The 15275-nt window shown below is 40.0% G+C and overlaps 1 protein-coding gene across 1 annotated transcript in view; it reads right to left on the bottom strand.

Moving 5' to 3' along the window:
• DOCK2 (dedicator of cytokinesis 2) overlaps positions 1 to 12085 on the bottom strand; it is a 167146-nt gene extending 155061 nt beyond the window's left edge. The window contains exons 1-8 of the mRNA XM_064161633.1: positions 12013 to 12085; positions 5522 to 5605; positions 4472 to 4512; positions 3456 to 3511; positions 3203 to 3299; positions 2351 to 2499; positions 1512 to 1647; positions 521 to 678 (exon numbers count right to left, since the gene is read on the bottom strand). Coding sequence (XP_064017703.1) covers positions 521 to 678; positions 1512 to 1647; positions 2351 to 2499; positions 3203 to 3299; positions 3456 to 3511; positions 4472 to 4512; positions 5522 to 5605; positions 12013 to 12055 — 764 coding nt within the window. The 5' untranslated portion in view covers positions 12056 to 12085. The remainder of the gene's footprint in view (positions 1 to 520; positions 679 to 1511; positions 1648 to 2350; positions 2500 to 3202; positions 3300 to 3455; positions 3512 to 4471; positions 4513 to 5521; positions 5606 to 12012) is intronic.
• Positions 12086 to 15275: the final 3190 nt, after the last annotated feature.

Below are 15275 nucleotides of genomic sequence, written 5' to 3'. Positions count from 1 at the left end.
AAGTTGCATAACAGACAATAGTCTGGGGTGACTGCTATTGAAACAGTCTGTTATTTAATGATACCAGACTAAAAAGACAAGAAGAATGCTACACAAAATACAATCAATGTGGTTTAAAAACTAAGTTTAACATAACACAGAATGCAGGAAACTGTATTTAATGGGAAGACAGCACAGAATCTTAATCCATCTTTGAATTTATGGTTCACCCAGTTTGTCCCCTTCCCTGTTTTGGTACTTGACTACAGGCATTGCAATATACTCCATCAAGAATAATCTTTTAACCTTGAAGTGGTCTCAGGTTCCTCCAAAATTCTGAAATCATCAGTTTAGCAAATAGCTAAGTATTTAGGATCCTTTATCCTCGAATTCTTTAGTAGTGGCCAACTGCATACATTTCCCTTTCCTTTGTTTGCCTCCTTTCATGTATGCTCTCCACTTTACTCACCTGTTGGCAACTATTTTACTTCGTTTGGGCTACCTCTTTTCGCTCCCCTTTTGCAACTGAAAAAAAACTTACCTTATAACTGTTAATTTCTGTGGGTCATACAAGGACATAAAGAGCTCTGCATCCTCTCCAATTCGGCAAACAAAATTCCGCACAAAGACATAGAGGCTGTGGGTGGGGGATGAAGACATTCGGGAGTAGGATGCATAATCTGGTTGATCTTTTGACTGCTCAAAAAGGGAAAAATCATTAGCCAGTTATATGAAATAAAATGGGTTGGGGAAGGGGAGAGGGGAGGATACTACAAGCACTTTAGTGGCACTGATAAGAACTACTGATAAGTTGTTTTGCAGTGATTTGTCATGGGCATTACTGTCATGTCTTGACCTCTTAACTTTTTGTCAGGTGTTTTACTTGCTTTGTTACTGTTTATTTTCCCATGAATGAATAAAAGAAGAAAGTATCTCACAGATCCCTGAACAGATTTCATATTCAACAAGGTCAAGGAAGTACATCACCCGCTTTGCATTTTAAAAGATTACATCTGTGCACTCATCAGCTTTGCTTAGGCAAATTCTGGTGTCCACAAGATTACATCAAGTTCTCCTGAGTTCCTCTTTAGTGAGCTTAACATCTTCAACTCCATACAATTAACTAGTACCAACACACAGCAAACTAGTGACATCAATGGCTTCTAAATAAGAGCTTTGTTTAGTTGTAGTTCACAGCCTGAACGCCATGAAATTATTCACTACTAAGTCAGGCAATTCAGTAGCCCACACATGGAAGTAAGGGACATTTCTATTGAGGAAGCCAAGAATGGATTTAAACCCAGCTGTAGACACAGGCTTCCAGGCTAGCCCATAGCTTGGGTCCAGCACACAAATGCAACTAAATGCCTTTGAGACTCAGCAATATGTGAAGCACAAAAATGGGAATATATGCCTAGAGACAAAATTTTCCACCAGCTTTTGGGATAGAAGGTTACATCCTCAAGCCCTTGTACTGCATCTTCATTTTGATCTTGGGAAAGGAAGCATAACATTTGCCCAGTCATTCCTACCATCTCCTCCTTAATTCGCTCAGTGATTTTATTAGTTGCTTCTTCATGTGCATGAAAGAGGCTGATGACACTGGTTTTATCTGGATCCAAGATATTTCCATCTTCATCTCTAACTATTAGATCTAGCTCAAGTATCCTGCAAAAATACAAAGAGCGCAATGGCAAAGTTATTTTCTTCTATAAAAACAAAGCTGAGAGCTGAGAGATAAAAGGAGCAGCTTTAAGTTTTAGAGCAATATCCTAAGTTTAAATGTATGCAACAGTATTTGATTGGAGAAAAAACTAAACCCCATGATGGTTGTTTGCTGGTTTGTTTTGAGGTGTTGCACAGTGTTTATCCATTGTAGGATTTTTTCAGTAATATCACCAAAACTCAGAAATGTCTATGAAATAAAATAGATTGACCAGGTTCCATGACTTCAAGGAGGCTCCCTCATTTTTGCTACTTAATATGTAACCATTGTAATCAGATGAATCGGTTTTCCCTGTTACCTTCTGCATTTGTTAATCTCTTACTATCACAGTGCCATGGCAAAACTGCTGTGCTCTGTTCTCCTTTGCTCTCATAAACATGCCTTTTCCCTCCTGGTCTTTTATTTCCCCTTCATATTCCAATCTCAAGTCTCACCTCACAACGATTTGTTATGAGAAGCATCACCATGGTATCTACTCTTATAACAGGAATAACAGGGATAAGCCTGCAAGGGAAGGTTCAGCATGTCTGCATCTCACACTGATGTGTCACAAAACTGTGAAGAGGGGAGCTTCATTATCATCTTCATCCTACCTGGGTGCTTTAAAACAAATCATGTTTTCCAGCAGCAATTTTGGTCACTTACTTGTTACCATAGTCAATTTTGGAAGTGACTTTCTGTTTGAGTTCTTTGAGCTCATCTTTGGGCAAAGTGCCGGACAGAAGCTGCGACCGCCACTCCATTAAGTCATACATCATAGACTGCACCTGCTGGAACCGATCTTTCTTATTTGCCTGAAGAGAGAAAATAAAATGATAGGTTCTCAAGCCTTAACCTCAAGTGAAAAGTTAGTCTTGGCAATTAAAGCACATGTCATATTTAATGCTAAATGATTACAGGAGCAAGAATTAGGCTAAGTACTGAGCTTGGCTTCCTTCCTCCTTTCATTCCAGAAACTACAAAGGACAGAGTCTCCCACATGATCATAAAGAAATGATGTGAAATATCAGCAGGTTGCATAGTGGCAGGGAATTACCTTTTCTAAAACTTAATTTTGCTGGTTTAAAATTCGGTAATTCTCATCAAGAGAAAACATTATAGATGCAGTTTACTTCTGTATGAGATTACCGATAAGAGATGCTTGGAACAATAACATTTGACTGTCATATGAATACATTTCAAGAGACAAGTAACAAAGTGTATACAAGACAATAAAACAGTTCCAGTGTCATTCACTGAAACAAGAGTTTCAAGTGAGTTTAACGTAGGAGGAAGACTAAGAAGTTGTGTGCTTTGGAAAATATACTCATGAGAGGCAACTGCACCATATTCTACATTTCTTTGCCCAAACAGAAAGAAAACAAACTCCAACGTCTGTAATCCCAGAGCAGCGAGTGCCAAGTTATTGAAACAGGTTATCCATTAGAAGGGACTACTCAGGTAGTAGAAAATTCACCATCTAATTAACAGGTCAAACACGGCATGCAGGTGTCATACCACATAGAGCTGTTTCCAGATGTGTTCCCATTCCCAAAGTGTAGTTGTAACCTCTTGAACTAAAGGCATTTCAGCAGGTAGGATATTTTCTGTATGTCTAAGAAAGAAGACAATGTAACAAAATGAAAACGAAAGAAACTGCAGGACTTACATGGTTTTGTTATAGTTACTGTGTTTGAGGCATAGACATGCCTTAAAACTCTTTCTTTAGCAGACAAGGCCCTTAATATAATAAAACAATAAAATTCAATACCTTTTCTTTTCCACAGAAACTTCCTTGATGTGGATGAAAGATTTAGGAAATATTCCCTGTTGGAGGAGAAAAGCAAATAAACAAACAACAGACCAAAACACTTAAAAAATAAAATCTACTCTTAATTCTGCAAGAAAACCTAAGTACCAAATGAGTTTTCCAAAATGCACTTCTACATTGTCTTCAAACTACAACCACAAACAAAACCTGTCATCTCCAGATGAATTGCTGCCTGTCTAGTTTTCTGTCCAGCTAGATGCATTTCTGAGCAAACACAGCATGCATACAATGTTTGTTCCTAAGAAACACCATGTTCCACTCCCATCCTCCCAGAAAAGAGTACATACAGTGAAAGTATATATTAAAGAAACATATTGCCTGTGTGTCAGGCCACACATTTCTCATTCTAAGAGAAAAAAAAACACCATCTGGTTTAGTCTACTTTGTTAGTCAACTTGATTATCAAACCATAATGGCAATGCTGATATAGGCTCATAGCATCCAGTGAAAGAAATGGCAACAGACAAAGGAAATCACTTGAAGCACAAGAAGCAAGAATACTGTGTCTAAAACTCAGCTTGCCTAAAGAAAAAAGAATTAACTTGCATTTGCAACACACAATAGATGCAGTGAAGTCCTCCAAGGCATATGTAACACAACTGCAACTGAGATGATGGTCTCCTTTTGTACTACCTAGAGCCATACAGTGAGGTGCTCACCAAGAAGTAGCAAAAGAGGTACCAGAATGTATGTCTCAGGGGAGTTGTTTGTATTCAATGTAGTCTAAAGAATCCTAGAAGTATAGAAACAGACAGATCTGCTTCTCCCAGTCCTCACTTCCAGTATTTACCAACACTGTCCAGGACAAATGCTGATCTTTCTATTACTCTTGAAATGACAGAGAATGGACATGAGGGATCAGAATAAGACCGATTAAAGACACTAGAAAAGCCCAAAACGTTTAATGAGCTAATTCCTGAACAGCATTCTTATAGGAATGAACATTGCAATCCTACCTCTGATCCTTTATGTCTTACTAGATAACCCTTGTACCAATCTAAAAGGAATAGAGAATGCAATTAGTATGACAGAACATATGCATAGAAAAACCAAGTCAGAGGGGTTGTTTCACATAAGAACTACCTATACAGGATGGCTCAAAATTAATAGTTACCACAAAAACCATATGGGTAAAGAAGCTCCTAGGAAATATATCAGCGTGACTTGTCCATCAGCAAGTATGATTACATGGTCTACCTCAAATCTTGCATAGCCAAGTACAGACAATCTTATACAGAATTTAAGAGCCCCACACTCACTTTAAAAAGGTGGGACAAGCTGTTTTGCAATGCAATATATAACACACATCTCCTCCTAAACCAAGAGGACATAGATTGGAAAGGTACAGCTCAGATCAGTATGAAGGAAGATACTATCAATGCAGTATCAACAATGAAGCCAGCACTTGCCAACATTGCACTAACTGTTCTGTTTACTTGTTTTTCTGCTGCTTGCACGTGGTTCCTTTTGCTTATGCCAGTTGGTCTGATACCTCCATACCTACTGCATCAGTTGAGATCAGCATGTCTGCTATCTATCATCCATGACTTGAACTCCTCCTGTTTAGCATGCTCAACAAGTTGGGTGGTTTTCTGAAATGTTTCTGTCATTCAAATTACTTTAGCATTACAGGTTTCTATCTTATGCTACAAGATGACTAGGCTGCTCAATATCTCTTATCAACAAATCTTTAGTTTTGAGACAGAAATATACTACATTACAATGGGAATCAAACCCAATGTAACTTCCACCAGGCATAAAGCCTGATAAAAACTTCATAAACTCTACATTCACCTTGATGACTTCCTTGTTACCAAATAAAGCTTCCCCAAAAAAGTCTCATGTGTACTGTAACATTTCTGATTTTGGCTCTCCAAGAATGAATGGGTTCTTTGTTGAAACAGACCACCGCCAATAACAATAAGAGCATTAGACAACCACTTAAGTAACACAGGACATGACTGTTGAGTAAAAGGATACCTGCAGCCTAAAGGCAACTGGCTTACCTTCACAGGACTCCAAGATATGGACAACATCACCAATCTGTAGAGGTAGCTGTGGTAGTCCTGTGCCTTTGAAGTTGTATATTGCTGAGAAATTAAAAGACAAAAATAAAAAAGTCAATACAGCCATATACAAACTGAAATCCACAGATGGTTATTAGGATGCTGGTACAAGGATAAATACACTCAAGTAAAGAAACAGAAAGAGATTTTTACCAAAATTCTCCAACTACTGTCACTACATCTCATCTCTTGTGATAATGCAAAGGTGCTGAAAAAAACAACAATGAAAAACTCCTTGTATATGGATGAAAACAACATATTCATAGCAACTGGTTTGCATGGGATTTATGAGCATCTATTTAGAGGCAGCTCTTTCATACATAAATGTTCATCATGCTGCTGAATTGCTCATCTGCTTGTCTAACAATTGAAACACCTAGTTGGCTGAAATTTCTGGCACCACTGGTGAGAAGGGGTACAGAGATGCCTATCAAAACTGGTTTTACTCAATCCTTCCCTGGGTTTAGATGTCTCATTTCAACACGAAACTCGGTTTTATGTGAGAAGAACAGAAAATGTTGTCTGAAAAGTACTCAGGAGCTGCAGATTTTAAAAGCATTCTAATCAGAAACTTATCTACATGTGGTTAAGAAACAGCTAAGTTTCAAAGAGAATTCAGCAAAAAAAGCTTCTTGACTAGTTTCTTTTTGCATTCAAAGGCTACAGGATGTGGGCTGCTACGGCAAACATTTGTTTCTGTGTATTTTTACTTGATGAGCTTAGTTGCAGGTTTTACAGTAGCCTTACAGAGTACATGTGGCTGAAGCTTTTACCACGCAGGGAAAATGAACAAAATAACTAATGCTGGAACTACAGGTAAACCATATAAGTAGGAACAGTACACCAGCTAATAGCACAGCCTCTGCTTGCAGGCAAGATATCAGTCAGCAGGATTTCCTTCGTTTTCTCATTAGAGTGCCCCAATCCATCCTCATATCCAGAGCCCTCAAACTCACAGCATTTCTGACTAGGGAAAAATGTATCTAGAAAGCTGAGTCTGCCTGGTCTGAGTCTACACTGGTGAGGCCACACCTAGAGTACCGTGTCCCGTTCTGGGCTTCTCAATTAAAGAGAGATATTGAGATACTGGAGCATGTCCAGGGAAGGGTGATGAAGCTGGTGAGGGGCCTGGAACACAGCCTTGTGAGGAGAGGCTGAGGGAGCTGGGGGTGTCACCCTGGAGAAGAGAAGGCTCAGGTGTGACCTCATTGCTTTCTACAACTACATGAAGGGAGGCTGTAGCCAGGTGGGGGTTGGTCTCTTCTCCCAGGCAACCAGCAACAGAACAAGGGGACACAGTCTCAACTTGTGGCAGGGGAGGTCTAGGCTGGATGTTAGGAGGAAGTTCTTCTCAGAGAGAGTGATTGGCATAGGAATGGGCTGCCCAGGGAGGTGGTGGAGTCACCATCCCTGGAGGTGTTCAAGAAAAGACTGAAAGAGGCACTTAGTGCCATGGTCTAGTTAACTGGATAGGGCTGGGTGATAGGTAGGACTGGATGATCTTGGAGTTCTCCTCCAACCTGGTTGATTCTATGATACCTGCAGCATATTCCTGCATTCCTTTTGCTTTCCTGTTCAGACTTCTAAAGCACGACATCCATCATTGCCAGACCAAAAAGTATACTAATGACACCTTTTACTTAAAATTAAATTTCAAATTAAATTATTTTTCATGCAAATATCTGAAGTGTAGAGCTAAATCCATTCATCATCTTCAAGAGTTCTGTAAATTGTGTTTCTTGTTTCTTTCATTATAGTTTTGGAACAGAAATTAGCAGTAATTTCAGGTTAAATTCAGCATCTTGTTGGACCAAAAATTGGGGTTTTGTTTGGGTTTTTTTTGGTGTTGACACAAATACTTTCCCACCAGTTCCTGCCCCAGACTGGGTAGATCAGACCTTGGATCATTACACATAAGGAGGTAGAAAAAAAAATAATAATAAAAAAAATACTTGAAAGGAAGGCTCTGCTGGTCAGATCCAGTCATTTACTCAAGAGAACCTTGAAGACATTGTCATGAAAATCAAATTCAAGTAGTAGATGTGTTATTGTCCTGACTGGTTTCCTTTCAGTAGTCTTGGCACAGCTTTAAAGAAATGGAAGACTGCAAAGAACCCTTCTATGTTACCATGATGCTTAAAGAGATACTGCCAGAGTATTTGGGGGAGAAGGGTGTCTGTGCTCTTACTGTTCCCTTGACATGTCCACACAGATTACAATTACTGTTCACTAGTATATATAATTACTGTTGGCTAGCATATACTTCCTATTTCAGACTATGAACTGCTCTCCTCACAGTTGTATTTGTCTCAAAAGAGAAATTCCAGTTAGCAAGTCAGATACTCATAGTGCAGATTGGGTATGCTCTCTTAAAAACTTCATTTAACACCAACTAATATACTGAAAAGTGCAGTAACGAATTGACAAAGGAAGTGGCTGTATCAGCTAAGACTTTTCTAAATGTCTAAGTGGAAACTTCATGAGAGAGGTTTTACTATAGAATATAGGCTGTTTGGTATCTTGTGCTTTCCAAAGTAGAGCAGTGAAAAATGTGTAGAGAACATTCCTGTTGATGTTCCAACACACAAGGTATGTTAAACAGTCACTCTTTGTTCAAGATTCCTGATAAAATTATTTCAAACAGCTGTAGATTGAGACAGAAGCACAGTTAGCATCTTAGGAATTTGTGCCCTCAAACTAAAGGACAAGCAGGCAAAAATAATTTCCAAAAGTTGTAGTTTGGGAACATTCACACAGGAAACACTCTAAAAAACTCAGAGTAATCTAGGTAACAGAATGCCTCCCTCAGTATCTGTGTACTTCAAAAGCCCTGATTCTTGCTCTTCACATGATTAGACTGTAAGCTAATGCAAGATAGAAGCAGTGAGCACAACCCCACAGAACTGCAACACTAAAACCATTTAACATCTTCATCTTCCTACCTGTCTTCCTCACCTGTTTTCCTTCATGTGGAATCCCTGTTCTGTTCTTTGTGACAAATACAGACAGTACATGGTTTCACTTTGAGACTCATCAGCTTCAAGTCAGTTTCCTTGGCTACCTTCCATCTTTCCACTTAGAAAGAACTGTGGGGGTTTTTGGTAGTGCTGGTTATTTTTTTTTCTTGAGGTATACCTTTGCTGAAGCACCTCTTCACTTCACAGGAAGACTCTCTGTTATGATTTCTACACAGCAGCTCAGGAAGTGTTTTGCACATTTCTAAGGAACAGTCTCAATAAGAATCCTACTCCATTTTATTTTTAAAGTACCTAAGCTCTGCTTTTATGAGTAGCAGTGTAAAAGTAGCACCTTCTTCCCTTACACGTCTCCTCTTCGTATTCAGTTACCATTTTCTCTGCATGAAATAAGAAATTATTCAGCAAAGGACACTGACAAACCTCCTGGGAGTACATTATGCAGTCCCAGCAACAGTTCTTGCTTTCTGGAAAGAACCCTGTAAGCTTTGTGCTCCACCATTGTGGATTGAGCCTGTACATTTTTCACAAATAAGAAATTTTCTTCAAGGTCTAAGCAGATTCCACTTCTCTTCTTGCACTTCACTGGGAAACATTCACCCAAACCCACTAGTCTACCACAGCTTCTGTCTTGTACAGTCCATTAAAGTAGAATGCATTTATGCAGGGAATGATTCAAGTCCAAGACTGAACTTCAGGTATCAAATCAAGAGTATGGTTTCTAGATGCAAACTTGAGCATCAGCTATCTAGAGTATTGTAGTTCATTAAGTACAATACAGATGTGGACACAGACTGAACTCTGCCATAATGAGGGGATTCTATGGTCTTCCTTAAGTACTCAGCATACTACTGCTCATCCAAAGTAGACTGGGCCCAGCACTCTGAGCTGAAGCTCTGCTCATCAGCAGAAACTGAAGGCATCCTTCTAAATAAAAGGCTTTGAATTCAACATGAGATCTTTCATGAGAAACTTGACAGCAAAGATTTCTGAAAACAGAGAAGCCCAAGCAGCCCTAAGTGGTCATGAAGCTTCCAGGCTGTTACTCTAAAAGCTTACCAACTTTCACAATTGGACTATAGTCAGCAAAGTCAGTCTGTTTGTATGCTTTCAGCCTGCCTGTTCTACCTCAGGAAAAGAAGAGAACAGGCAGATGGGTGGGAGAAAAAATAAATCATTTGTAGCAGGCCATTATTTGAGAAAGGGGTGCCTGCACCTAGTAGTGATCAAACTAATATCACCTACAAGCCACACATAGCACATGGTACTCTAAAACACATGTCATAGTTATTAGAGCTGGCAGCATTTGAACAGCAACAACATTTGTACTGCACTGGTCCACTGATGGATCAAATAGAGTTTGTAAAAAAAACCTCCTGAATTTGTTGTATCTATGGCAATTCAAACTTCATCAAAACACTGCCATTAAACTTGCTTTCCTATTATTTTATGCACTAAATGTGCTCATAATTCGGTTAAAACCCTAGTACTTTAAATGAAACATTCTTAGGAGTATAAAAGACTACTGCTGTACTTTTAATGAAACATTCTTAGGAGTATAAAAGACTACTGCTGTACACATCTGCATGTTCTGAATACACCATTTTAAATCAAACAGTGCAGTGCCTCGTTCCATCAAAACACATGGTAGGATGCAAGAAAACAAACTTCACTGACCTCTCATTAGGTTGTGAACCAAGATGTTTCACAAGACTGGTTTTAAGTGTGGCTTGCTACACCTTTCAGATACCACAGCAACTACACTATCAGGCTTGCTTTTTGCATCCTGGGCAATCTTAACCAGCTATAAGGGAAGGTACAAAAAGGCAAAATGTCACTGCAAGCTTAGCATGGCTTCCTGACTGCTGAACAGGTGACTGATCACAACCAGGGGCCTTTTTGAGGGACACCCTGGATGAAACCCAGTAGGTAGGTCCACTGAAGGAGTATGTGGGGAAAATTAACAAATCAGTGGAATATATAATCATAGAATGCTTTGGGTTGGGAATGATCTCTGAAGGTCATCTGGTCCAACCTCACTGCAGCCAGCAGGGACATCATCCTCTAGATCAGATTGCTAAGAACCCTGTTGAGCCTGACTTGAGTATCTCCAAGGATGGGGCCTCAATTACCTCAACAACCTCTTCCAGGTTTCCACAACCCTTGGTCCTAACATCCAGTTTCTATCTCCTTTTATTTCATACCATGGCCCCTCACCATACCACAGCATGCCTTTGTAAACAGACCCTCTCCAGCTTTCTTGTAGGCTCCCTTCAGGCACCAGAAAGTCTCCTCAGCGTCTTCTCCAGGCTGAATAATACTTAAGAGTTTTTTCCCTATAATGTTAAAGATTATAGCAGCAGACAAGCAGTGTTTTTTGTAATTACACGAAACTCACCCTGACCCAAAATGCTCCTTTTAAAAAGCTATTAGAAGGGAATCTTGTTTATATCATTCCTACAAGTAACTGATTTGTATCTAGTACTTTTTTCCACATGCAAGGTAACACCTGTCACTAAGAGAGGAATAGAGACCACATCCAGTGAACCCAGTCATGTTCTCCCAATTCAACTTCTTTAAGGAAATTAAGTGCAAAAAGGCAAAACTGAAACAGAAAATATTTACACCCCTAATTTTGTAATACAAACTGCCACTAGAATAGGCTACTTTTATTTCACAATTCTGCTACTGCTGCACATGAAAGTTGAACAAGAAAGCATTTTCCTCTTATTAATTCCTTGATGATTCATTTTCTTTTGTGAAGCTGGCTGGGTGGGGTTGTTTGCAGCACTACCACAAAATACTATGGTTGCTTTCAAACAAAACTTGTCTTTAGAAGAACTCGGGGACTCCAAATCAATAACTGTGCAGCGGCAGGTAAAACATAAGCACTACAAGATGAACAGCCTCATGTACTGGGAACCTGCAGTTAACTTCAGAAGCACCTGAAGTACATGTCCTGCTGCTTTAACAACTATTTTAAGGCTTATAAAACCCAAACCCAACAAACAACACAACAGCAACTTAAGTCCCTCACAAAACTTACACTGGAAAATGATCTTCCCTCAAAAAAGTCCTACCTGTAGCCTCACGTACAGGTTTTCCTGTAATGTTATCAGTCTCACAAGGAACTGGAGGGTTCCCCTTCTCCTACATTTGTCTCCTCTAACTTCTAGGTGCTACTTATTTTACAACATCCTACTTATTCTGTTTCTAAAATACCAAGACAAAACCAGCTGCATTATTGCAAGAGTCCAGGTTTTGAGAGGTGTGTGTGGTAGTGTCTCCCAAGCTGACACTTGGTACTTCTTGTCATTCTGTTTGAAAGATGATGTCAATTAAACCACCATGGTGAAGTGGAGGGTGTTAACTACTCGCACTAGAGCAAACACCTACCCACATCCTGTTCAGAAGTTTGAAAACATAACTCAAATGGCAGTTTGCTAAGGTACATACCCACGCCAGTCTTGTTCTCTGTCTTCTGCCATCTCGCCATCATACATGAATCCGTGAGGCTCCAAAGGATGTCCACCAGCAAGGAAACCAAGATCCACAGTACACAGGCTTCAAGACAGGTAACAAAGACACTGGAAGCAAGATCAGTTTCTCAGCTGCTGTCACCAAGGACTGGCAGTAAGGCGAGGCAGCTGCAAAGGTTCTGTGAGATTTGCTGCTGTTCTGAACTTCCTTCCTCTTTTCTCAACCCAAGATATTTTACCCCAGTGTCATGGGGGAGGGGAATCCCAGGCTGGGCGTTTCTGTTGCATTATTCTGGCTGCAATATCTAAGTGGGTAAAAAGGAGTGAAACCACCCCAGTCTCCTCTGGCACCAGCCCAAACTTTAAGCTGGAAGGTTACTGTGTGCAAAGCCCAGCCACAGCAACAACCTCCAGACACTGGTTAGTTTTAGTCTGAAATGCCAAAAGGGCATTTCTTAAGTGATACCAAAACTGGATTTTAAACATTTGTCACCACATCACACTGCATCTTAAAAAGTGCTTTTGTCTAACCTGTCCTGGAATGGGGATTTGCTTTCATAATAGACTACCTCTTCAAGAGTGAAGGTAAGCCCACAACATTTCAAGTCATTCCCACTTCATTTCGGTCATTTTACCTTTGGAGAAAAAAACAAAAGTAGAGTAGTTGACTTTCAAACAAAGCAGCACTTTCCTAAAGACTGACTGTGAAGACTGAACCTCACAAAGCAATTTCTTGTATATTTCCATACTTCACATTCATGCAGGCTGTTGTGTGAGCCAACTCCCAATATGTCATTACACATGTGCAAGGATCAAGCCAAATTGTTTGTGATTTGGATTAAGGAGAAATACCAAATTGAATGCAGCTATGGAACCTTCATTCATGTTCTTTACCTACAGTCTGGAATTGAAAAAAAAAAGCAACAGAAAACACTAGGCAAGATTTATTGTTCATCTCCTCCTTAGTACAACAAATTCATACAACCCTGTCCTCTGGATACTACAGGCCCACTTGGAAACTATTGCTTATCTATGCTGTTGAGCAGTGCTGGGCTACATCTGTCAGGGTATTTTTGATAGCATGAGACATGCCAGTTCTCAATTTTAACTGAAGGGCACAGACTGCTAATCCATCTCACTGCACAGAGAATTCTGATACCTGTTTCTGAAGGAAAAGCACTTTAAACTTTAAGCCTAAAAAACACTGATTTGCAAGAGTTGCCCTACCCTCAACCATGTCTGCAGACTAGGTTAGCAAAAGGTTTTAGCTAGGCTTCTTAGCTATCTTGTCCCCTAAAATAACATCAGTCAATACAATGTAAATTTCCAAGTGAGCTAGATTCTGAGCAACTCAAATTCAATCTACATTTCATCTAAACCTTTCTCCTTCAAGGAACAATCACTTCATGTTATCTATGAAGACGCTTTCAGGCTGAAAAATTTAATCTTTTAGTTCACTATCTATTTTGAGTATTAACTTCCTAATTATCCTTCTTACCTCCAAGTCCCTGCTGGCAGCAAATCACCTACAGGTCATGGCTTGCATTTATTCTCTCATTGTGCACTGCTCTTCATCATGCTTCCCCATAATTAAAAAAAAATGCTAAGGGAAACCATTCCTGCCCAGCACTCATTTAAAAATACACTTCCCAACACAGGTCTACTAAATCTAATACAACACTGCTGTATTACGCAATTAGTAAGAAATAACTCCCCAAACTGGGATCCAATTTGCAATGCCTGACCCTCTGAAATCTCTTCCACTTTAGGGATCAGATTCAGCAGAGTACAAGACAATCTAAACACTACCACACATTACACATCTCTGTCCCCATCTCAGAGCTCAAGACTTTCATCTAACCACCCCAACTGATCACAAATATCCTGACCTGAGAACACTAGCTTCTGAAGCCATTGTTGCTTCCCACCTGCTATCCCCTTCCCCCACAGCCAGCTCTCGGCATTGCACACATCTGCTGTTGCTTCCTCCTGTCAGACTTTCGTGATGACGCTTTCGCAACTCATTAGCTACTAGCACCTACGGCTTTCCCCTAACTCAGCTAAGATGATCTCCTCCTTTGTGTCTGAGCAAGCATCAGCTAAAACTTCTAACAAATGGATTGAGCGACAAACAACATCACTCGAGAGGAAGGTGCATCCAGAGTAAAGCATGCAGAGCAACTCTAAGATCCTCTGTCCTCAGCAGAAGACAACGAACAACATGGGCCTAGAGAATTAAAGCTGTGTCATGGGTTAGTTAAATGTACTGCTGATATTCAGCACCACGCTGTCATCATGCCAGCTTCAAAATGCAAGTGCTCACTGGAGCAAAGTATCCTGGGGCTTGCAGTTCAGATTGTAGCATGAGAGGCTTCCTGTTCCAGTTGCTGCTTCTATTTTCTGGATTTGGGTTGTTCGACTTTTTCACTGAGCAGGCCGACGCCTGCTTGGGTTGGGGAAACCCATTTTATTGCTGCCTTCTGCTGCTGCTTCTGCATTTTGCTGCATGTTTTCTGCAACAGGATAAGGGAATTGTGTACTGTAGTATCTCAAATCCAGTGAAACTAAACAGAGAGTTTGGGGCTTTTTTGTGTTACCTTCCCTCCCACCTGTGCATGGAGAAAGGGGGCTTGTGAGAGCAGGCTGTGTTACACAGGACAACACAACTATAAGAAATTACTTTATTTAAGACACTATTTGTAAGGTACATTTGTACATGATCTAGTGGTGGTAAGACCATTAGTCAGCATCTCTATTGCACTGCAAGCTACCAAATGAAACAATCATCTGACAAACCCAGAACAAGAAGTAATTCCTTATACAACATGCTTACTCTCTTGGTGCCAACTAACAGTACCTGGCATGAGCTTGATGCTGCATCCGTTGAACTGCAGAGGCAAGTAAGGATTACAAAGCACCAAGCTGCCAAATCTAAAAACCACTGGGTTGTAAGATTCTTCCCCAAACTACCTTTTTCATAATGGATTCCAAAGGAGGATCGTTGAAGTGCTTTCATCTAACTACCGAGTCTTGTTATTTACAAAGCAGCAACCCATTCAGTAGTTAACCGTAGTATGAGTCAAATTAAGTCATCTTACACTTCCACAAAGAAACTGAAAACAACAACAAAAATCATGGAACTAGCTTACCTGTTTTCCTCAGAATTATTCTGCATGAGATGTCATCAGACAGTTGGAGAAAATCAAGATGTCTCCAAATCACACACCACCACACAGCATA

The sequence above is a fragment of the Pogoniulus pusillus genome, chromosome 22, assembly GCF_015220805.1.
Source record: "Pogoniulus pusillus isolate bPogPus1 chromosome 22, bPogPus1.pri, whole genome shotgun sequence".
NCBI classification, from domain to species: domain Eukaryota; kingdom Metazoa; phylum Chordata; class Aves; order Piciformes; family Lybiidae; genus Pogoniulus; species Pogoniulus pusillus.
The sequence above is the reverse complement of the archived record's forward strand: the minus strand, read 5'-3'. Positions and strand labels throughout refer to the sequence as shown.